Here is a 25197-nt window from a genome sequence, read left to right as displayed (position 1 = left end):
ACGATCACCCTCACACATCAACAATAACTTAAGATTCTGCCAGTAAACATGCTAACATGCTTGTGTTTGTTTTGTAGGAGGGAGCCTGTGCATTTGAAAAGATGCCCTGCAGATGTATGCAGATCAGGCAAACTCTTTAGGCAAATGGAAACCTGCCATTCGACAAACCGTCGAGCCACCTTTTCATCATCACTCAGTATAGGAAATGCAAATTTAATTTGACTCAGCAAAGTCATCATCAGATCGAGTGCGGTATTCTTAGTTCATTTTAAAATACGTTTCATATAGTAATAACCCAGCTTATCTGGTTTAAAAGCTGTCCACGTTGACATGAATCAGGGGTCATACTAAGCTGTTCAACTAATACACAGGTTAATATGTTCATGATTTTATTTTTACCGGGCGCAAGGTACAAGGGGGTCATGCCACTGCCATTTATGAACATACATCTTGCATACAGCTATTAAAATTATTCACAGATTCATGTTTTTATTTAAAACATACATGTAGAAAAGAGAGTGACTCCTCTGGCGGATGTGTGGATGGCTCAGGGTTAGGGTTAGTATGACGGAGGTTGTCAAGCAGGGGGACCGTCAGCTAAGCCCCGCCCCAAACACAAACGCATCAATAGCATTCAAGTACAACCTGCTCAGACTCGGACTAGCATTCTCAGCTATGTAGAGAAGCATTAGAGCTTGTGACACTTTTGTTGTATCCTGGGCTATTTAAGTAATTTATGATAGAAAAATGGTCAACGGTGTTCATGTTATAGGAGGCAAGAGCATAACAGAACCTCCTCGGTTATCCACTGATGGGGACAGAGTATTTTCCATGTTTCCAACGCACTCCCTCCATCTTCTCATATATATATATATATACTTATTATGATAAGTTTGAGAAAAGATAAACAAAAAACTAGCATTAAAATAATAAATATCAAAGCAAATGAAAAGAGCAGCAAGCAAGCAGATAATGAGGCACTTGCATGTGATTGAATTGTCGTCAGAACCCATAAATCATGAATGGGAAAAACAATGAAATGTATTGCACGACCAGAGTGTGTGTCGAGCCACTTAAAGGGATGAGTGTTTGCATACTGGACAAGTTATTTGCATTGTTTTCCACATGAGTTAAGATCCTGTTCTGCACATTCCCAGTTGACTGATAACTAAAGCTTGTGTACTGGGAGTGAAATAGCTGAGACGGCTGAGCTGCTAATTTTAGTTGCTAGCAACTGTACTAATCTTAATGACTCAAAGTCTTTCTGTCTCAGTGGAAAAATACAGCAGGAAGTGGCTTTACCTCCAACCTTTGTCAGAGCCAAACAGTTTTCTCGAGTGAGGCAGCACAGAGTGGAGAGCAGTCAGACATTAATTAGGTCATAGAGGAGCCAAAGGAAACCATAGGCACTTTGTTTCGCACTTTGGCTCAGTTCATGACATGCTGATTGTGTAGAGATCCTGCCGTGTGTCCGGCCGAGAGGAATACTGATCAGTTTGCTGTCGCTGGTTGCAGCTCTTGGGGGAGGGGGCTTTGTGATGGAGGGGTAAGTTTTCCCTGTTTCTGTTTTGATCATGACTAAATGCAGTGCTTTCACTTCAGAATGTGCTCTAATAAGTTTCAGGCTCCTGCTAAAGTCTTGCCAGTGAAAATTTTTCCATTCCTAATAATCCGGCAAGCTTAAGTTCATTGAATAAATAAATGAAGCTTTTGAGCTGTGCCAAACAATCAGCTGAGCAGTTCTGTCTGTGAACATATTTAATAGGTTCCAAGCGTTGACAGCCTTTGTCCAATAAATGTGGGTGAGGTGGCAACAGTGTGGTCACATTTCTCTGCATCTGTAATTTCATCAGTTGCTTTTTCTGAACATGTCCAGAGAATTCCTCAAACCCAACAACTTGGAGGTCCCAAGTCAGGACACTCCTGCGAAGAAGACGCAGCTCTTAGACCGTGGTCAGTGGGCAAACAAGATCGAGTTTATGCTGGCTGTAGCAGGAACCTTAGTTGGTTTAGGAAACCTCTGGAGGTTCCCCTATTTGTGTTACAAAAATGGAGGAGGTAAGCACAACTCTCATACTTGCACTATTTATCTGTCTGCAATACTCGCCTGCACCCTATCTATATCTAGGAAACACAGACCATAAACTCAGACCTTGAGCGTTAAAAAAAAAGAAAGAAGATGCTATTAACCAAGGTGTGTCTCAGGTGTTGTGTAACATTCTAATCAAAGGAGCCCATTTCTTTTAAAATGCAACAACAAGCACAATTGTCCTTCTCTTGTGTCAAATTTAGAGGTAACAAAGTTACCAAGTTTTGTTTGTGACGAAACAAACCACAACCTCTTAAATTTAATATCTGTATAATCCTTTAATAATTATAATGCGTGTTGAAAGCTCAAATGTTCCCAGTGAGAAGTATTTTAATGTCTGTGTTTGTCATGTATTTTCTCAGGTGCATTTCTCATTCCATACGTCCTGTTTCTGCTCACTTGCGGCATCCCAATGTTTCTCCTGGAGACAGCCATGGGGCAGTACACAGCCCAGGGATGTATCACCTGCTGGAGGCACTTCTGCCCGTTGTTTGAAGGTTGGTGTACAAAGAAGGAAATGTAATATGTTCCCAAGGGCAGGTGGTGTGCGAAGAAGTCACTGTATTGTAATGGATTTAACATTTGCATTATGTGTTTTAAAATGGAGGGAGAAAAAAAGCATCTGATACCTAATTACCTCAGAAAACATACACGGCCTATTGAGAAAAAAGGCTTTCTGGTTCTTTCAGAGTGTTCATTGAAACGATGAGATAATGGAATTTTTTTTTTGTAGCATGTCAAACTAATAAGAAACTGTTGGGTTGTTACCTGAACAGATACATTGCAGCTCTTTGTCTTAAAGAAATCTTGAGAGCCCAAACCAGATTACTTTGAAATAACTTTTGTATTGTTTGTATTGATTAGTGTAAAATTTTCCATTAAATGGCAAAACAAAAAAAATTTTTTGTCCTCTAAATGTATGTCTGATCGAAAACCGGCCAATTTCAAGCCTGTGTGAGTGGAAAAATACAAGTTGCCCACAAAGCACAATAGTCTTTAGTATCTGGCCAAGTCAGCTTTGAAAAAAAAAAAAAAAAAGAAAAACTCACCATGTATCCTGAAATACCGCATTGATTTACATACCAGACAAATCTGAATAACACAGAGCAAGCAGGTGAAATTTGTTATTGCCAAAGTACTACACATGAAATGAATATGTGACTAGGAGAAGAGTGTAGAATGAAACAAACGGAAGCCGCCTCACTTCATCTTTACATATCATATGTCATATACTATGTGCTGCAGCTTCACGAGACAAAGTGGTTCTAACATGCGATGTGTTAGATTTGCCCACAGGGTAACTTCTGAATTCTGGACTACTTGTCTGAAGTTGTCAAGAAAGTGTTTTCATGACAGCACTGATAAAGAGATTAATTACACACCTAAATGTGCAAATCTAATTTTTTTTAATTAAAAACGGGTTGTTTTTATTTAAAGTAGCTGAAATGAAACATGACTTTATGCTGTCCAGGCACTGATGATCTATTCAGATCTGTTCAAATCAGACTTTATTAATCCCACCTGCAGAATTTCTGTCAACTAGTTAAAGATAGTTAGGATAGTGGCACACAAGAAAATAGTCTGTGTATGTATAACATAGATAATCTTGTGTATGTATGAAATATACATGTATGGGAGTATAGGAGACCCAGGTGGAGGAAAATACATGTGGTAACAGTATTATTTACAACAGTTACAGTAGTCAGCGTTCAGCAGTGCCAGCACAGTGGTATTTACAACATATCCCGTTTCTGCTGTAGAACAAATTAACAGCAGCAGGTATGAATGGCCTGTGGTTGCACTCCTTCCTGGATGGTGGCTGCAGTAGTCTCCCCCTGAAGGAGCTGGTTGGCACCAGACATGTGGCACAAAGTACAAATATTTCAAGTACAATTATTGGGTATCAGCGCTTCACTCGCAACATCCAACTGTACTCATTTACATTTTATAAGGGAAGTGTTTGTTAAATCTTTTTAGATTTTGTTAACATTATCTCGAAAAAAAAGATCTGTTCAGAGGATTTCAAACTCAATAGATGTAAAACAAAAAAACAAATGTGAAGGCTGTGTTGAGGCAGAACAGACAATAAAACGAAAAAAAAAGTCTCACATTGAATGTAATGTCTGTAACTGAAATGTAATCATAATGTTGAATGAAAGAAACGTACACCACTGAACATGGAGTGGTTTCAACATGTCAATGTTTGAAGTTAGGCTCTTCCATGGAACTGGACTTGCGCAGTGTTTCAGAGGCTGCACCCTTTTATAACAGATTAAAAAATTGCATTATATGGGCAAATTTCTTTCTAATGGAAGACTCCATCTTTCTTGATATTGTCTCCTTCACGTGCTTCTACAAGAAACACAAATTCTATTAAAAACTGACTGGCTCTTTGTAAAACCATTCCATAAACTCTTTCAGTCATGGCACTTTCTTTAAAGGTAAGCTTGCTGGTTTGAATGCCTCTGTTGACAGGTCACCGTCGTGGGTCCCTCAGCGAGGCCTTTAACCTCCAACTGCTCAGGTGTCAGCGAGAACATCCAGAGTAAAACCTGTGTCCAATCGAACGTGCAGATCACATGATGCAGTCTTAAAGGGAACAGCCGAGATACATCTGAATTTAAAAATCCTGGATTTATTCAAAGTAGAGGACATTTGTCATGGCAAGTTCTTTGAAATGTTTTTTTTTTTCCTTCTTCTTTTTTTTTTAATGCAGTAGCATACAGTTTAATAGACAAATGATGTCGTAGGAGCTCCACTAAAGATCCATTTTGTCATCTTTTACCTTGTTGAACATTTTAATTTCATGAACACTGATGTTTTTTTTCTGAGAGCATTACTTGATGTTAAGTGAGGCAGATGTAACTGCTGAACAAGTACTAAATCAGCTGGTAAAGTAATTTTCTATCACCTGTTTACCAAATTAACTCGCGATTAACCTCATAACCTGGACAAACAATATGAGCAGGTCAGCTGGCTTCTTTTTCTACCATGCACCTCAGAGCCTTGATATTGAGGACAATTGATGGCTTTGACCTGAACTGTGAATGTTAACATAACTGTCTCACTCTGGTTTTCCCGTGATGGACTGCTGACCTGTCCAGGTTATACCCTGCCTTCATCCATAGTCAGCTAAATCTGGCTCCAGCATCCCCATGCACTGAACTGGATAAAGGGATTTAGAAGATAATGTGTTTTTCATAGACGTTTGCTGTTGCTTTTATCGTGCAAACCATTGCTTTTGCTGCAGCGTCAAAGTGCCTGTGATCATTAGTGTATATTGTGTGCTGACCACACCTCCCTATCTCCTCAGGGATCGGCTATGCCACCCAGGTAGTGATCGCGTACGCTGCCGTGTCATACATCGTCATCCAGGCGTGGGCCTTCTTCTATCTTTTCTCATCCTTCAGCTCTGAGGTTCCCTGGGCCAGCTGCAGGAACGTCTGGAACACAGGTAGAAATGCAAACAGATGCAAAGATTTACTATGTGCATGGCAAATGTCAGACTAGATTCATTTATTTTACTTCCTTTCTAAACTGACAAAGTGAAAGGCCTCCAGGGGGCGTAGTCCTTTTAGTGGAATTTGGAGATAAGCTAAATCAAGCTTGGTTTCATCACATGTCTGTGGCTCACAACAGGTAAACCGATTTATAAATTTGTGGCCAAGTGCACAGGAGTCATTTTGACACCGTTAGAGACCTCAAATGTCAGTTGCGTAAAGTGCTGAGAATTGTTTTGTGTCTGCTGAATGAATACAGCTGTCCCTTCTACACTCTAATCTTTTTCTATCAGAGTCTTGTGTTGAATTCGATAAAACAAATGCATCATCCAATTGGACAGCAGCTGCAAACGCAACAACACCTGCAACTGAATTCTGGGAGTAAGTGGCATTTACACCTGTCTTCTCTTATAGCTAACTGGAAACATTTTACAATCACTGGTCCACTGAGGTGTATTTTCATGTTCAGTCTTAGCTGCTAATTATTTCTGACCGATTTGCACTGTCGACTGCTTGTTTGCACATTTTAAAGATCTCCTATTAAACAGCTTTACAACACTTTCACATGGGTCTCGTTGTTCCAAAAACATTGTATTCAAAGTTCATTGTCCCAAAAATTCAGCTTTTCCTTGATTCTCAGCCATTTGAATATTGGATCATATGAGCTGCATTCAGAATCTGCTGCGTCTGTGTGAGCTGGACTGGCTCCGCCCACACATGCCCTTCTTGGGAAGAGGAGGACGTACTTCCTCTTGTGGTGCCATGTACCAGAACAGAGCTGCCTAATTGTTGGAGGGTCATAGGGGGGGCCTACCTTGATTGGGATTGGCTAACCCCCCGATGACTCTATATAGTTTCTGATTCGTTCGTTGGAGCGCACACTTTTCTAAAAATGTGAACAAGCCAGGAAGAGAGATGACAGACTTTCTTCACTTCTGGGGCGTCATTTCCAGATATGGGGACGATTATTACTGCTGGAAAACTATCAGAAAGGGAATTTTGCATAATACGACTCCTTCAGGTGAAAATTGTCTGGTACTGCTATGGATAGAAACAAAACCAGAAGTTGTTTGTCTGCTGATCTGAAATGCACCAGTAACTATTGAATTGATCCATGTGAATTTTCAATGCTGGTATCCACAGAGTCATAAAGATGATGGCCACTGACTGCTGGTTCCCCCACCTTTCCTGTAGAGCCACCTCGAGGAGACAATGTGAAACTTTGCACAGACAATAATTATTACTTTGGCACATGTTGTGATCTTTCCCCATGCCTTCACACAGATTGTTTATTTTTTTAATACAGTGTTTCCCGTATGTGCGTCCCATAGCTCATAGTAATACTAGAAATACTCAAATGCCCTGTGAGATACTTTTCAATTAAGATATTTCAAATTATCCCCCAAAGGAATCACACTATAATCCATAAAAATGGCTGTTAATACATGTTGTCTTTAAGACTACTCATCGATGGTGTTTAAAGACACATACATATCTTACAACTTGCAGTGTTTGAATAATATTGTTACTGCTGAGGTAGTGGTTTTATTTATTTTTGTGGTTCGATTTAATAAAGTTGGGACAATGAATAAAATGTGAATAAGAACACTTGTGAATATAACAGTATCACAAACAGTTTTAGGTTCATGGGATTTTAGTAACAGGGTTTCTCAGAAGCAGAAAGAAGTTCACCAATCTCTAAAAAACTGCAGATAAAAATCGTTAACATATTAACTTGAACCGTCAACTTGAACTCCACAGATTGAAAATAAAACCAACTGAACTGAATCAGTTCCACGCAGCTACAATAACATTTTTGGATTAATGCTTAAATGGTTTGCTATGACTTCAAATGAATGTTTTTCCCGACTGAAATCGAAGTTATTCACTAATAAATTGCACATTGGTGCCTGAACACAGCATTTAATTGTTTCTGCTATAAATGCCTTGTGCTTGTTAGGAAGTTCTTGGTTTATAAAACATTTACAGAGGGTGCATTATTGAAATTATTAACAACCACTGGTTTGGCTTAGGATTACGTGACTCCCTGTCATCACCCTTAGCTGTACTCTGTAGCCCCTTTGAGTTTTAATAAATAAGCTTTTTTGTATCATTTGGTTGCTACCTTGCAAATAAAACTGATATCAAAAACATAAAGACTGTGTGAAAGTGCCTCTATTGAAGGTCAGCATTTCTACATTGATAAGAAACATTCACTCCACTAATAATAATGATATACTAAATACTTCACTTGGATTTCTGTGAAGTGGTTCATGATATGACCAATGAGACACCACAACTTTATGTTTAAGTATAACATAACTAAACTTGAACTCATTTTTTTATGGTTTCTATTTTTTATTTTTTTTTTAAATCAGTTATAAATGTTTTCATTATAATGTTCACCTGAAATTGGGCATTCATGTTTGAGACACCAAAGCCATGTGATTGTTCACATTTGCCTACAGTAACAATAGTCTTCTCTATTACTGTGTGATTACAGACAGTGGTCTGAAACAGAGTTCTCAGTGTTTTTTTATTAATGTGTTTCAGGAGACGAGTGCTGGGTATATCTCAAGGAATTGAGGAGATTGGTAGCCTGAGGTGGGAATTGGCCTTGTGTCTCCTATTGGCGTGGATCCTCTGCTACTTCTGTGTTTGGAAAGGCGTGAGATCGACTGGAAAGGTAGAGGAAGCTAACTTTCTTTGAAAGATGGTTTGGATTTCAATTTGAAAAGATTATTTCGGACTTGTGGGAACAACAACAAATGAATATACAAACATGACCGAGCAAAGAAAGCAAAAAAAAGAAAAACAAAAAAGGAACAGATTACTAAATAAATAAAAGCCCGACATAGCCAAAAAATAAATAAACAACGTTTAATCAGATTAATCACAGGTTTGCTGTGGATACATTTCAATTATTCACACTTAAATGGAATTCATTTTCAATCTATTGGAATTGCATTTAATTTTCATGAGCAAACAGACTCAAGAAAGAAGGGACTATATATGCACTTATCATGTTTATTTTAGCACTTTATCAGTTTATGTCAACAAAGAACTTCCCTCTTTTTTCAAAAGAAACATTTATATGGCCCTATTACAGCTGCTAAGATTAACTAACTTGTTGACATTGTCCGAGGGGAGAGCCGACAGTTTTTTTTTTTTTTATAATGTTGCCAACAATTAAGAAAAGTCTCCCACATGGAACAGTGGTTAAAGGAGTAGCAAGATATCTGCAAGCCAGCAGTGCCAGCTCGTCATGAGCTTATCATCAGTCCAAGCGATGTGCCACCTCCGGATAAACTGCTTGATTGCCCATGCGAGACGGTAAATCGACTTGGACATACTGCCTGAAGTGCCTCGTCAGAGATTTCTGAGTCGTTCTGCGCTCCACATGGGCGAATTGCGCTAAACTTTTTAATCAGATTAATTGTGATGATGGATTAATCCACGTTAAAGTGTCAAAATTGACAGCCCCAAAATTAAATGATTGTATTCACGGGATTTTTATTGCTAATAACGACTTTATTATGATCTTACTTCTTATCAATGCTGCCAGTCCAAAATTGAGATTGACTTGTACTTTTAAGCATGTATATTTACTTCACCACATGACAGTATTGCTCAACTGTACGTTTAAAATACGTCACGCGGATTTATTCAGGTTTCCCTTTGTTCTTTTTCACTGATTTCTTTGCTTGTGAAACATCATGATCTGTTCTATTGCGTGAAGATTGTGCAAAAACTTTTACGTTTTTTAAAGTTCTTCTTTTTTTCCTGAAGATTTGTTCTCAGCAATTAAATGCCCTTGCTTGTTTTGATGTATCAACTCGGGATGCAATCCTTAATGTCCTTTTCAGCAACAATATACACAATGTTTTTTGATACCTTGATACATTTACCTTCAGCGGTGTGACATTAGAGCAGTATTGTTGTGTTGTGTTTAGATTAGATATTTAAAAGAAAAGAAAAGCAATGGGGAAGTAACATAATACAATCTCTTCAAGAAATCTTTTTCATTTTCCTCTTGTGTACCTCCTGCTTGTAATGTTCCTGTTTTGCGTCGACATCTGAGACCTCTGTTTTGGTCGGCAGGTAGTTTATTTTACCGCCACATTTCCCTACGTGATGCTGGTGGTTCTCTTGGCTCGTGGACTCACTTTACCAGGAGCCATGAACGGCATAGCTTTCTACCTGTATCCTGACCCCACAAGGTTGGTGGACCCTCAAGTAAGTGATAAAGTCAAACAGTCACAAATCTGTGAAACAAAACACAGAAAACCTGTCAACTTGATGAAATGCGTCAGGAGACTAAAACACCTTTCTGACATTCGATCATAGTTTGAAATGCTAATATGATGACAGGAGTCAACACTGGTGAACGTGAAGATATTATGTTTTTGTGTTGGATCAGGTTTGGATGGACGCGGGTGCACAGGTTCTTTTCTCTTTTGGGATTTGTCAGGGCAGTTTGACGGCTCTGGGCAGTTACAATCAATACAACAATAATTGTTACAAGTAAGTGCACTCTCCTTTTCCTTTTTTCTTTTCTAATCATTCTGATAGCCAGATAACATTTTGGATTGTACCATTCAACAAACCATGATTGAAGAAAAAAATAGGTTTGAAGTGAAGGCCCTAATTTAATTGAACAACTCAGAGAATCTGAATAAACCTCTGCGTTTAAGGCCAAAGGTCAATATTGGATGCTCGTGAGCCTCTGGTCTTTAGGGTGAACCGTCATGATTCTATACTGAGAATCTACAGGCTCTCAGAAAGACTAACACTGAAAACAGTTCACATTGCAGTGAACTAAATGCAAGCTGAAGCTGTAGCATACAAATAAGAGGCTATAGGTAAACAAAGCTCAATTATATTGGACTGAAGCAAAATGTTCAAATGAATGAAAATGTTTAAGTCTTCGGGAAACATCAACACCGTCTTGTTCACTCAAGGAAAGAAACAGTTCTGTGTTGCCAGCAGTCAGTAGTAAAGCCTGCACCTCCAATAATATGTGGTTGGATTATAGCCTTAAATGGTCCTATCAGTGGGGTTGGGTGGGGCCAGTGGGGCTTCTTTGTGCAAAGTTTACATGTTCTCCCTGGGTGGGTTTTCTCTGGGTGTTCCAGTTTCCAGCATTTCAGTCTAATTGCTGAGATTGGTAAACATGTCCCATCGGTGTGAGAATGTGTGTGTGTGGTTTTGTGTGACCGTTTGAGCCGTGCCAAGCTGCATCAGCCTCAGTTGGCCAAAGCGGTGTAGAAGACGGATGTATGCGTGGAAAACATGCTTGACATATTTTTTAAAGGAAGGCCTTACACTGGAGCAATGGGCAACGACTGCAAACCCATAATTCATAGTTCAGTTATGGTTCAAACCTTTTCAGTAGCGGGTTTGCACTCTGTGCACAATCAAATCGGTTAAGAAGTTTGTATTTCACTTTTAATTTTGGTGTTTACTTCCATTGTTCCCTAAATCTTTTGTGTGTTTTTTTCTTTTTTTTTGCCATTTGTTTGCATTTTCAGAGACACATTTGTTCTTTGTTTGGTGAATGGAGGATCCAGCTTTGTGGCAGGATTTGCAATCTTTTCTGTTTTGGGCTTTATGTCCTATGAACAAGGACTGCCAATATCTGAAGTGGCTGCTTCTGGTAAGGGCTGCTCCTATATGACTTTTGTCACACTTCACTGAAAGAACTGAAGACTAATCTTCAGTGGTGTTTACCCTTGTGCTCGTATAACAGGACCACTCCCTAAAAAAAAAAAAAATCAATCTGTCTTTGTGCTCAAATACTGAGGCAGACTCGCCTTATGGACAAAACACCTATTGTAAAAACTGTGTGTGTGTGCGTGTGTGTGTGTGTGTGTGTGTGTGTGTGTGTGTGTGTGTGTGTGTGTGTGTGTGTGTGTGTGTGTGTGTGTGTGTGTGTGTGTGTGTGTGTGTGTGTGTGTGTGTGTGTGTGTGTGTTATCCAACACTTTCCCATCTACAAATCTGCTCTCTTTTTATTCACTGGACTCACAAATGTTTTCAGCTTAATTCATTGATTAAGATTGTTTTTTTCATTGTGGTTGACTCATGCAGTGTGGCCCAACTGTTCCCACAGGAGCCAGATGAGGAGAACTATGTAAACATCTTGTGGACATTGTGGCTATGACAGGAGAAGTGTAGAGTTGCATGAGATTAAATATTTGAGAAAAAACAAATCAAGGTGTTAACGTAGAATGTGGCGTTATCTGTCGTATAAATCAGAACCTAGCATGAAGACATCTGTAACGCGTTTCCACCTGTTCTGATGTCATGGAATTTTTTAAAGTACGCATATGGCACCTTACCAAAGAATTACTTCATCAAAAGCAGTTTAGGTGGGTTCCAGTTTTTTTTCTAAAACACTGCTGAGAAGCAGCAATGATCAATTGATTTGTTTAATGCCTTGAAAATGGTGACGGCAAATGCTTCTAAATTCATAATCTTAAGAAGTGATTCAGGTCCTTGAGGTGCGCTCCCTCTGTCAGCTTTTTCTGTAACTGGTTGACCCTGTATTTCAAATAATTTGCCAGGTTTGTAAAGAAAAAAAAGTGTGAAGTGAAAACTCGAGTTTCCTGAAATATCTATTTGTGCTCAACAAACAAAAGAACAAAAAGCAGTTTGTTGTGATGTATAAAAAGCCTTTATTAACTGGATATGTTGTATGCAGGACCGGGTCTGGCATTTATTGCCTATCCACGTGCAGTGGCAATGATGCCATTTCCTCAGTTATGGGCTATTTGCTTCTTTGTCATGGTAATCTTACTGGGGGCTGATACTCAGGTAAAAAAAGAAACGAAACATATTTACATATTTGCAAGACATCCAATCTATACTGTAATGCTGGCCATTTCCCCTTGACGGTATTTGTTTGGTCTTTGTCTCTGGCAGTTTGTGAGCTTGGAGTGCTTGATGACCTCCGTCACAGATATGTTCCCCACTGTGTTCCGAAGACCTTACCGACGAGAACTGCTGCTGCTCTGCCTCTGCTCTGTGTGCTTCTTCCTCGGCCTCCTTCTCGTCACAGAGGTGAGAGAAAATTTGTCATCCGAATGGAGTTCTGATTACAAAACAAAATTTGTGTTTGTTATTTTGAAGTAGATTTTCTGGAACAATCCCTTTCTCTGTCTCCATACAGGGCGGCTTGTATTTTCTGCAACTCTTTGACCATTATGTTTGTAGTGGCAACAACCTCCTGCTGCTTTCTGTGTGTCAGTCAATAGCAATTGGTTGGATATACGGTGAGTCATGGTACATTAATTCTTTTTACACACGTAGTTCATGAAGCAGGTTTAATGTTTGTTTTAATTATACTGTTTAATCTGCAATAATTTTTCATTATGACACGTTTGAAATGTTGGTTCATTTCATTAATTTTATTTATGTAGTTTAATTTTTAGCTCAGGGCGTTACTAATGCAATAAGACAAGAATGTCAAAAAATAAATAGACTTGGCCTGTGGCTCGACTGTTAATATGCCAATTATAAATTATGATATAGCCTTCATGCGCTGTCATCTTTTATTACTGTCTACTGACAATTTTAGCACCACAAAACCTGACAGAAAGCACATTTGCGGACAGCTTTGATCAACTTTTTAAAGGAAATGTGTAGTAATTACTGAAAGTACTAGTGGGTCCAATAATGCAGGTTTAAATAACAAGCACATGAAAACAAGAGGTGACACGGTTGGTGTCAGAACTTATTTTGAAATATCTCGACACACACTTTTCTTAGGTATACTTGTCCAATCTGCTAGACTTGGCACAAGAGTTTCACTATGTATTCATTTTGCTTGAGATTGTTGTTGATTTGCACTACATTACATGAACAGTGGATCAGACATTGTCCAGTACAGCACCACTGCAAAATACAACCTGAAAAATAACGCTTTGTTTGAATCTAAGCATGTTTGAACATAACTGCTTTTGTAAAAGGAATTATTGCGTTGTGAAGCTGTCGCACTGGATCACTTTACACTTTACACTGTACCCCATGATGTGGCCAGTAGATGTATGTCAGCCGATAAGTAACAACAAGCTGACTTTAATTCCTTACATCCATCAACAGCACACTTAACTCTTAATTCTGAAACGTTGCCGTCACTGTCAGTGTAAAAACTTAATTTATTCATGCCGTAAAATGTCAGATTGATTGTTTAAAGACTTTGCAGGCTCCTTCATGTCTGCATTTAAATAATAGCCACACTAGTTTGGGCTTAGGGTTCGTAATGTGCTCAAGTTCTCAGCATTTGTGCCCCATGTTTGCCTGACCAGTCACATGGCACTTGTCATGTATGCAAGTACAATTTCAAAGAACTTCTTCGGAAGTTTGATGGTGATAACAAGAGTAAATAAGGAAGGGTAATAGAATGGTAAATACAAGGTAAGAACGGGGAAGTTAACGATAAACTCATAGTGATTAATAAGATTAAGAGAATGAAGAATGGATCAAGAATGATAACTTCATAAGGCAACTTTGTAAGATCAGAATATTAAAATGAAAAACATGAGTTAAAACTCATACAAAATAAATTAAAAAAAAAATGGTTAGGTGGAAAAAGACGAAGAGAAATGTCTAACAAAGAATAAATAATAGCAACAGAAATATTGGAGAAAAGTGTAAAACATTAATAAGGGGAAAAACCCCAAGCTGAAGCAATGTTGGTTTAAGCATAATTTGAAATATTTCAATAACTAGTTGACTTCAGACCCTCGGGCGGTCTGTTCCAGCAACCTCATAAAAGCTGTTAGTGTTACATTTTGTCCCAAAGAAAACTCAGCCTAAGGTCTGAAATGTCCCACTGGCTGACGCACTCTCTGGGCATATGGGTCAATTATTCAGTTTTAACACCACAAAGTGCTTTAAATGCCAATACAGTTATTCTAAGAAAGGCCCTAAAATTGATCCCTGGGGGATCTCACAGGCAGCTTTCAAGATATGACAGAGTGTCCTTGTCAACTTCAACCAAACTCTGTTTGTAAAGAATTAGAAATTGTGAAGACTTTCAATGAAAACCAGGTAATAACAGTTCTCGATAATCAGACGATCTCTGCGTCAGTCTGCAAGTTTTAGGTGATTGATTGTATCAAGTCTAGTGCTCAAACAGCACCAACACTGTATATTTATTTGTATCGCGGTGTAGTCCTGTATTTAATTAGTACTTGTCTTGGTGCTATAATTTGCCCTGAAACCAGCTTAAAGGTAAGAAAACTGTACCCCCCCCCCCCCCCATAAAAGTTTTAAGGTTAGAAATAGGTTTGTAGCTGCTAGTAATTGAAGCATCGAGATTACTGGGGTTTTTTTTGTTTGTTTGTTTGCTTCTTTAAATGGAGGTTTCATTAAAGAAAAAAAAAAAGAAAAAAAAAGTTTAGAGGGCCGTAGAGATGACGCCTATTTTCCTGTTATTACTATGAATTAAAATAACCTCTTCAGATAATTAATTCAAAACCTTACAAAGCTGGCCAGCATTGGCTCAAGTGTGAATGTGGAATGCTCAAGTGCTGCTCCTACTTCTTTTGTTTGTGGCAACTCAAGTTTTACATCTTCAGTCAGTTTTCACTTTCTGTTCTTGTCAGTGTAGGAATGAGCGACATGAATGAAAGTAAACAACTCGCACTGGGTTTTTTTTCTCTCCAAGTTTTAGAAGAGCACTTTTAATTGAATTGTTTTTCAATCGACATTTCACGTCTGCTTATATTATTTTTAAAGTTATAAGTGTTTCTTTCATGCCTGTCTCTTTGAGTGCTACTTTGCTCACTTGAGGTTTGGTGTGAAATTAATGTTTTCTTTGAGATTTGTTCCCACCATTTTGACTATTTAGGCCTGTTTAATCTTGATGGACATGCCCTTGAGGTCATCTTGAAGAGGGACATTTGGTCTTTTTGGAAGCCTTTCTTTGAACGGAAATTAATATAAAAGATCTAAAAGAGCCCTGCTTTATAAAAAAAAAACATCCATCATGGCGCCCCCATGCCAGCAGGGATTGAAAACACATAAATGGTGTTTGTTGAAAAATATTCCATATGTGAGACTCTACTGAGAATGCAAGTCCTAAAGCTCAGCATCAGATACATTTCATGTGAATATAATGTTCACACTGAGGTCAATATTATACTAGGATTCACATTAATCTGCTTTTGAAAATGTCAAACAAATCTTCAGCATTCCCTGTTCACCTAAATGTGTTTTTACCAGAAATGCATTAATAGACAGATGTAAACTAGCACTTGACATGGTTTTAAAAATGAATGCGTGGAATGATCTTATTCTACCCGTTTTTGCCTGGCAAATCTTAATATTATTAACATCATTTTCAAATTTTTGTTGCTTGTTTCACAATAAATTATTTAAGGCTACTCAAGTGACTTGTCTCATTTAACTGTTTAACTGTATTTTACCACTTTCTGTAATTCCTCAGTACCAAGTTGAATTGTCAAAAACAGGTCTTTCTACAAGAACTTAAACGTGAAGCTTTCTTCTGTACATCAGGTGCAGACCGGCTCTATGACAACATCGAAGACATGATCGGCTACCGTCCATGGCCTCTGATGAAGATTTGCTGGCTTTACATTACACCTGGTGTTTGTCTGGTGAGAGCCGCTGATTTTGTATAAGATATGAAAGTAAGCTGTTTCAGAGTTGGGGAAAAAACAAAAGAACAAGTTTAAAAGTATACTTTGCAAAAAAAAGTTTTAAAAAAAAAGATTATTAATTATATATCAAACCGAAAGGGGCAGCGTGGAACTCTGTTAAAAAAAATAAAAATAAACACAGCTGTGTATATCACAGCATATACACAGCACGACGTTAAATATTGAGTCATTAATGGATTCTCCTTCGCTTTACATTATGCCGTTATTATTGCTGCAAATGAAAAAATACATTTCACTTATGTTGGTGGTTCTATGTCAGTAACACATGATCGGAGCACCATCAGCTGAAAAACCCAACAGTTCAAGCCAGTCCTAAACAATCAGACACCAATAGCTGGACACACAATAACTTGCTCTTTTTGGCAACTTGTCTGGCCTGCAATGATTGGTTGGTGTGGTGCTCGTAATTGTCCATTACTGAGAACAGTATCCAGTTTTCATACTTTGTGTTCACAACTTCACTTTCTTCTTCTTCTTCTGTTTTGAAATGGCCCCCCGGTGATCTTCCGCCAACCCTCTCAAGACATCCAAATGACTCATAAAGTATGAACATGTAAAGTCCAGAAGTGGTGTTGTAATAGTTTGCATGCTCCCTATAAAAGGGCCTTTCTCCCAACCAGTCATTCCACATCAACAACATCCAAAACAGAGAAAACAAGGACGCGAGGCAGAGGTAACAATAGAATAAATTGTCACGACCAACAAAAACTGTTTTTTGAAACTATGCACGGAGTGAAAATAACAGATTTGTTTTGAATATATATCTTTGAACTTTGAGCTGCTGTCATAATACAGTGTCTTCATCAGACATGAACAAACGGTGCTCTGAATGAAAAGAACAGTGTGAATAAGCCACCTTGTATGTCTAGTTTAGATTTAGATTTAATAATCGTTATTTCCCCCCGAGGGGAGGGGCAATTAATTACATAGAGCAGTGAGATAAAAAAAAAAAAAAAGAAGAAGAGGCACATAATATCTGTACATCTACAAAGTATTTAAAAGACTAAACATGCCTGAGATTGAATGAGTGATTTATATCTCTAGTCCATCTGGGCGTCTGCTATATGTGTCTCGAAAGACAAACCTGGAGCTGGTGGCGTGGCGGTTCCGCCAGGATCAGTCTCACCCTCCGACCTCATTTCGTGCTGGTCAGTTGATGGCTCTGCCAGGAATCTTTCGACATAGTCTATTCCTATTCCTGCAGGAGTCCAAGCCTCACGAAGTCAAAAGTTGATAAAACAAGTATTAAAAACAAAAATAATCGGATAAAAGTGAAATTTACATTGAAGCCACCGTTCTATCAATGAAGGTATTTCCACTGATGAGCCTTCTTACAAAGTGAGTTCACGTGAAATTCAAGACTCAGTTTTCCATTGAGAAGTCTTACCATGTCATCAAAAATAGTTTACAATTTCCACATCCTCCTCGTAAATAGCCACTGGTGAGGCGGCTTATTAAGAGACCTGTTAGTGCTTCACCGGCAGACTCTTTCAAACTTGATTTGAAAGCACATTACAGGTTTGTTGGATTGATTAAAGTAGGGAAAAAAATATCTCTATTCTAAATTTAGAATTTACAGTGGTGGGTATATAATTTCTAGGTTCATCTGATGGTGTTAGTGCACCTCCTAGTGGCAACAGAATTAACATCAACTGTTGTAGGAATCAGGGCCGTTCAGTTGGCTGCACTTGTATGGATACAGAACAGAGCCCATCTTGGCTGGAATAGATGTGCGATGATGAGAAATTCACCACAAACACCTAAATGTTGTGGTTCTAACTCCGACCTAACTTCACTACCAAAAGAGCACAGATGGTGTCGTGCAAGCGTCATTTATGAAGAAACAAACGGGAAAACTCTAAAAACAGTCAAAATGTAGCATCATGCTTTCAGATTAAATGTATTCGATTAACTTGCGTTCACTTTACCATCAACACAGTTATGTTAAGCCTTAACCTCTAAAGTCGTTTTCGTCGTGAGCGGGATGAGTGTCTCCGGTTATACACTATGGCGTTGCTAATTAGCACCTCCAGCAGCAGCAGCTGTTCTGTCTACAGGTAGATATACATGTACTTGAGCTGAATAACTTGTGTATATAAAAGTACTAACAAACTGCACTGATATGTTAGAGGACAATTTTACAATTTCCCACCATGCTGTATAAAAATTCACTTCTACTCTTTTTTGCACTGCCGCAGGGAGGAGAGACTGCTGTCTCTTTAGCGCCGACTAGTGGCGGGCAGCTATATGACAGTAATTGGTTTAAAAAACAGAAAATTAAAACCTTAAAAACAGTTTATGTGGGGTTTTTTTTTCAAAAATTTCAGACATCGTTCAAGATGTTTTCGTAGATTTGAATGAATCTGTACAGAAATAAGAGTTTGCTGTTGTTTTTGTTTTTGTCAGGGTACCTTTATCTTCTCAGTGGTGAAATACAAACCCCTGAAGTTCAATAAAACCTACATCTATCCGGACTGGGCGTATGCGCTGGGCTGGTGCCTCGGACTGTTCTGTGTGCTCCTGGTTCCTCTGTGGATGATCTTCAAAGTTACTCAGATGAAAGGAACGATGGCTGAGGTATGTTCTCGGCAGAGAAAGAAATGCACCATTGAAACACAACTAAAGTGCTTTATGATGACTGAATGAAAGATTTACAATCAGTGACATTGATAATGAACATGGTCATTGAGTAAATACTGTTGCTGATATACATGTTTTTCTTATTAGATTTGAGCGAGGGACAAAAACAAATGGGAGTAAAAATGGGGAAGTCTGAGCTGTGCATTACTCATCGAGTTGCTTCACGTCATGTGAGCGCTCACTGTTGGGCATCTATCACTAAGTAACAAGGAATATGTTCACTTCAGCAGTGACAACAAGTGGAATACTACAAAAAAATAAAAAAGCAAGTCAAGAGGCACAAGCAGTTTCGGGCTTTAGGTTGGTTGTGTAAGTACATGCAGCTGCACATGTCAACGTGTTCAACAAAAATACTCAATTTGACACCGATGACCCTCAAAAATGTGAGAAGTTTGGGGAGATTGGCTTGAGAAATGCTCTGCGTGAGTACTCCATTCATTGTAATGTTTTTCCCACGATTTTAGACATTAAATCTGGAACACACACTGTCGTATTATATCACTTTAATTGTTACCTGCAGGGCATTCTATCGTCTCACTCAGCACTTGACTTCAAAAATACCTCAGAATATATTAACATTAACATCTTGCACTTCTGATGCAGTGCAACTAATGCACTGCATCAGAAGTGTCAGGATTTATTTGTAATTAGCAATATCGCAAAATTTAAATTCTTTTTCTTTTTTGGGGGTGGGGGGGGTGGGGGGGGGGGGGGTGTTACTCAACAATGATGCAGTGCTCGTTAACCTTATTGTTTTGGTATGTTACCACAAGATTGGAGAAAAACAATGTGCTTTTGAAAAGATTCCTGTCTCCTTTTTTATTCCATTGTGGCTCCTGCATTGACTGTTGCCTTGGTGCCAAAACAGACTGCGCAACATGAAGGCTGAGCTCCGCTGTGGCCCACAACATTATTGAGCAATACGAAACAGTCACCAGTAAAATGTAGTTGAATTCCTGGTAGACTATGTTGTTGTTTTTTTTCCCTGTAGCGGCCACAGCAGCCAGAAGCTTACTGTCAAATTTGACTTGCTGAAGGACTGATTGTTTTAAAGTGCTGTAGATCAGACATCTTTCTCAAGACATGCATGAGAAATGATCCACTTTAGTACAGCAAGTAATTTCCTCCTCTCATGATCACCTCTGTGTTCCAGAAAATATCTCTCTCTTTCTCGGAGAGAATCAGGAAAACAATTTGTCCTGCAGAAGATTTACAATGTGTCTGCGCGAGGTGACGAGCAAGGACAGCTATTGCAGATAACAAGTGGTTGTTTCACATTCTCCTTCAGAGAGTAACAACTGCTATTTCATTCACATACATATTCACACTCATTTTCAAAAGGACTTTTAACTATTAGCTAATAAGAGCTATAAAAAAAAGGGGGTTGGGGGGGGGTGGGGCTGCTAAAACAACTTTTAGAAAAACAACAACCCTGAAATATCTAGGATTTCTGAGTGCTTAAAACCGCTAAAATGACAAAATATGCAACATAAGATACAGTTTATGGTCATACATCAAAACTGTATTCGAAACTTTAAGAGCTGAGTCAACCTCATTTTAAAGGTTAAATGTGTTTTGCAGCTCCACTTAAATTTTATTTGGTGAAAAGTAACAAAAGAAAGTCCCAGACCTCTGGCCTAGGCATATATTCCTGCAGACACTCAGTGGTTTAAATAGATCATGAGTAAACTGTTGTCTCAGAATTGGTCTTCTATCCTAGGTCCTAAATTATTACTTCTGCAACCGTATAATTCTTTCAGTAAACAACCATGTTTAACACATGATGTCCAGCATCTCCAAAGCAGTTTTCACTCCGACAGATGAACCTGCTTACCCTAACACAGTCCCCTGGTGGTGACTCCGAGCCATTGCAGGGGGTCACAGCTAAACGATGTGATGACCAACAGGGACATTTATAATTACAGTCAAATTCTTCTCAGAGGCTATTTTTTCTTTTTTTTTCTTGCTGTGTGAGGACATGGGCTTTGGACCACTGGACCATTTTGTTTCATAGTGATGCCCGTTCGATTTCAAGAGGTCATTTGTATTTCAAAAGCAGTTTTTGCAGAGAGAAGCCATTTTTAGAAGATACCTAGAACATTAAATTTGAATAGTTTCAATGAAAAAATGATAAGACGTGATGTGTTTTCCAAAATTTCACCCGTTCAGGTGTTTTTTAAAAATAACAAACTTTATTTGATTGTTTTCATATTATATTTGCGGGATGTATCAAATGTTTAGTAAAAAGAAGTGCAGTGGAGTTTGAAAGTAAAATTGAGTGTGGGTTTATTTGGATGGCAGGCCCAGGAAATGTTGCTATTTCTAAATGGGGGGCCCGGCTTGAAAAAGTTTGGGAACCACCGCCTTGACCATTCTCATTGTTAAAGTGTTTTAATGGCATGGGAAGTCAAGACAGCTGACCTGTTGATTGTCCACGGGTGGTGACAGGTCACACTTGGAGCAGCAGCTCTGTAAACACCAGACATGGGAATGTCAACAGGTTTAATGATGTCACTGAAACGTCATTAGAATGTGTGCATAGCAACAGGCACTCAGCCACTACCAACATGTAGGTTGTCTTGAAACATTCTGCAAAAATTCTGCTAAAGTGCCGACGTGGGGAAGAGATTTGGTGGCAAGTTACAGGGACTGTGATTCTACTTTTGTTTACCTGAGTGATGTCAGCGATGTGACGACATCCTAACTTGTCCACCAGAGGGAGCGCAGTAGGAATCCAGCGCATCGATTGTGATTTGAACCAACTCTATCCATCAGTGTGGAAAATGTCAAACACTGATCTATTAATGACTCTAGTCCGCTTCAAACATCGGCTTCAGGTGTCAGCTTATCTTTGAAAGTGCCACAACTTTCTTCACTTATGCCTCCAGTTTTCTTTAAAAGAGTGCACCAAATAAGAAAAAAAAACAAAAAAGTGTGATCATATTTATTAATAGTTGTAATGCACATACTAGGAGCAGTGTGTTGCCACGGTGAGGCTCCGGGGGAGCATCAGATCAGGGTAGTGGTCCCTTCTCTGGGGCTGTGTGTGTGTGTGTGTGTGTGTGTGTGTGTGTGTGTGTGTGTGTGTGTGTGTGTGTGTGTGTGTGTGTGTGTGTGTGTGTGTGTGTGTGTGTGTATTGTGGTATCACAAGAAAACCCAGTCAGTTAAACCATCCATTCATCTCCTATACAGATTTGTCCAATTCAGGACGGCAGGGCGCTGGAGCCAATCCCAGTTAGCAACGGGGGAGGACAGGGTAAACTCAGGACAGGTTGCCAGTGGATCACTGGGAAAACACAAAGAGATGGACAGTCCCAAACACTCCCATTCACACCTATGACCAATACAATGCCACCACATAAGCTGAAACCCGGGGGAAAAACCGGATGCACGCACAGGGAGAAAATGCAAACTCCACACTGAAATGGCCGCGCTCGCTGAGGCGTGTGAGTGTTAAACCGCCACACTGCTGTGCAGCCCACTCTGATGAACTATCGCTCCATTCATTTTTGCATGTGTTAAAAGATAATGTACTTGCGATTTTCCATAAAGAGAGATGTTTTTGTTTATTTGCTGTCGAAGGAAAGCCGCCTATCTAAAATGACTGTACTGATGGATCCTGCTTCCACAGAATCTGAGGCAACTTTGCCGGCCTGAAAACAAGATCCTCAGCACAGCGAAGCAGCCTGAGCAGTATCCTTTGAACCCAGACAACTGTCTTACACCTGCTGCCAATGAATACAAGGGGTGTAGTGGAGCCGAGGTGGAAGTGCAAGTGTGAAACTTCTGATATTATTTTATATGCAAAGTTTTTTTATATTCACCAGCCAATATAGCCAGCTGGATTAGTTTTTTTTTTGATGAGCAATAACCTCTGTCTGTGTACTTCAGACTGACATCCAGTCTGCAACCATCAGCACAAGCACTGTCTTACATATCGAGAGTTAACATTAAATTGTCAAACTTTTTTGTTAAAGTTGGTTTTACTGAATTCTTACTGAAATCTTTATTGTGTCTTGACTAAAGATGCACTGACTTTTGGACTATCCTCTATAGACTGTCCTAAATATTGTCTGATGCTATTAGTCGTCAATGTCTTTATGCTGATGCATTTATTTATAAGCATTTTATATTTACTGATCATTTGTTTTAAGGAAATAACCCAAGCGTGTGATTTGCTACTACCCCCCCCCCCCCCCCCCCCATCTGCTGTAAACTAATATATTTTATTTTTGTGAAACATAATGCTCCAAAGCTTTATGTTTTTATTTTAAAAATTAATACAATTTAAAAAAAATGTTTTAATAAATAATCAAATTTCATTTTAATATTATACAGTATAACCTTCTTCTGTCCAACTGATTCAAATATCCCTTCTTCTGATTTATTCAAATGGCCACCCTGAGTAACCCCAGGAGCCTGGATCTACTATAAATGAAACCAGATATGTTTTCGTTTTGCTTTGCTGTTTCAATTGGTTCCTGGCCCACTATGTTCGGAACGTTTGAAGCTATTTAAAGGCCCCATAGTGTCGAAAAAAGAGGGATTTCCTTCTCTCTCTCTCTCTCTTTTTTTTTTTTTTTTTTTGAAGCCTGTGAATGAACCGAATAAGCACTTTGTCTGTATTCAGCAGCTGTTGTTTGATATCACAAAGTTACTCTCAAGTCACTTTCAGCACAATCATTGTTAATATGAAAATCACTGTCAGTCTTAACAAACTACACAACCAAAAAATGGAGTTGATCCCAGCTTGATAACAGTTCGTCACTCAGGAGAGATGGTCAGTGACTTCAGCTACCTGAAGAAAAACAAACATTAGAAAGTCCTTTCTTCGTAAAGCAGCAAAGGGCATCATCACTATGGGGCTACATCAGTCGATGTAACACTATATTAGGGCTATTTTTAGTGCAAACATTTCCTCCCTATGAATAGTCAGAGTGCAGATTAAAGACCGACAAACTACAACATGTGGCCTTCAATCCATGTGCAGATCTTTTACAGAGGATGATATAACGCACTTGGACCAGTGATACTGTTTTGTGCCAAGAATGAGGCTTCTGACTTTCTGATAAATCATTGTGACGCTTAGTGGTCAACTCCTGCCAATTCACACAGTGCCTGCCTTCGATGCCTGCCAGTTAAATTCCTTTCACAGCATAAACTCTCTCCCTCGAGTCTTTACATAATAAAGTTAACCAGTAAAATGTAAAAAAATAAATAAATCAATAAAAAAAAATTGCGAAAGCTAGAAGGCAGGTTTGTAGGGCCCGGTTCACTACAACATCTGAGGAATACTACATGGAAAAAACAAACATCCAACCAGTGAACGTGAAGTTTATAAGTATTGATGTACAAGTTACTGAAAACTAGTATTTAGTTGTAGCTCCTACTTCTTTAAAAAGTTGTAGAATTACTTATTAGTTGCTCCTAATGAAGGTGATTGGGTACTTTACTTCTTATAGTGCACAATATTATGTTGGCGTTGCAGCTACTTATTTACAGAGTTTTTGTACTTACATTTGGGTACTTATCAATACGAAGTACTGATATGATTACTGATTTATGCAATCAAAATTCTTAGAGTTTCTTAAAAAAATCTATATTTTCATGAAGTGCTTTTCTCGTGCTGAATGTAATAATTTTTCATTACTGACTCTTGACCATTAACTGTGTTTTCTCTAATGTGGTATTGCCACACAAAAATGTAACCACTGTCAAACTGTGCTGTTGTGCCTTTGACCTCTGGCCCGTTGCCACCAAGTGTCTTCTTTTGTCTAATAAATAAACATGATCCATTCATTCATCTGTCCTCTGTTTTTGTACTGTGAGCTGAGTCTGCACAGAAAGATAGGATGATATATCTAACAAGCTCTCAACGTGACATATTTTCTTTTGATATTGACTCAAGATAGTGTCTGGCTCTGTCTCCTCTGCGCTCCTCAGCAGTTTACCTCAAAAATAGACTTTCTGTGTATTGTCAGCAGAATACAGCGCCAGGTGGGGTGGAAATTCAAGCCTTCTATGAAATGCATCATATGGAAGTAATCAGGCCTGGGGTGTAAGGGGGGGGTAACAGATTACATGTAAGAGTGTTTTAGTTAGGATACAAAAAAAGGTCAATAGAATCCATTACAGTACAGATTACTGGTATTTGTTTTAAAAACCAGTGTCAGCTGGATTACATTATAAAATCCAAATTGATCCACGACAGAAGAATTCGCAGTGCGCACGCATTGCAACACTTGACGGCACAGAACCAAGACAATGAGACACAAACACC

General features: G+C 38.8%; 1 protein-coding gene across 1 annotated transcript; it reads left to right on the top strand.

Moving 5' to 3' along the window:
• The first annotated feature begins 1184 nt into the window (after positions 1-1184).
• Positions 1185-22890, top strand: LOC308109152 (sodium- and chloride-dependent GABA transporter 2-like). The gene is made up of 15 exons (XM_080462543.1): positions 1185-1546; positions 1877-2058; positions 2452-2586; positions 5403-5543; positions 5883-5970; positions 8143-8275; positions 9691-9825; positions 10010-10113; positions 11121-11245; positions 12292-12404; positions 12513-12650; positions 12760-12862; positions 16113-16213; positions 18683-18853; positions 22549-22890. Exons 1-15 carry the CDS (start codon positions 1539-1541, stop codon positions 22696-22698), a joined length of 1827 nt encoding a protein of 608 aa, XP_080318669.1. The 5' UTR covers positions 1185-1538; the 3' UTR covers positions 22699-22890.
• The last annotated feature ends 2307 nt before the right edge of the window (positions 22891-25197 follow it).

Source organism: Lipophrys pholis (genome assembly GCF_963383615.2).
Source record: "Lipophrys pholis genome assembly, chromosome: 4".
NCBI lineage: Eukaryota > Metazoa > Chordata > Actinopteri > Blenniiformes > Blenniidae > Lipophrys > Lipophrys pholis.
The sequence above is the reverse complement of the archived record's forward strand: the minus strand, read 5'-3'. Positions and strand labels throughout refer to the sequence as shown.

Bases quoted from the DNA above. Each gene is read 5' to 3' on its own strand.
- LOC308109152 (XM_080462543.1), top strand. The intron at 10,114-11,120 runs GTAAGTGCACTC...TTGCATTTTCAG, and splicing joins TACAACAATAATTGTTACAA to AGACACATTTGTTCTTTGTT. The intron at 12,405-12,512 runs GTAAAAAAAGAA...TGTCTCTGGCAG, and splicing joins TACTGGGGGCTGATACTCAG to TTTGTGAGCTTGGAGTGCTT.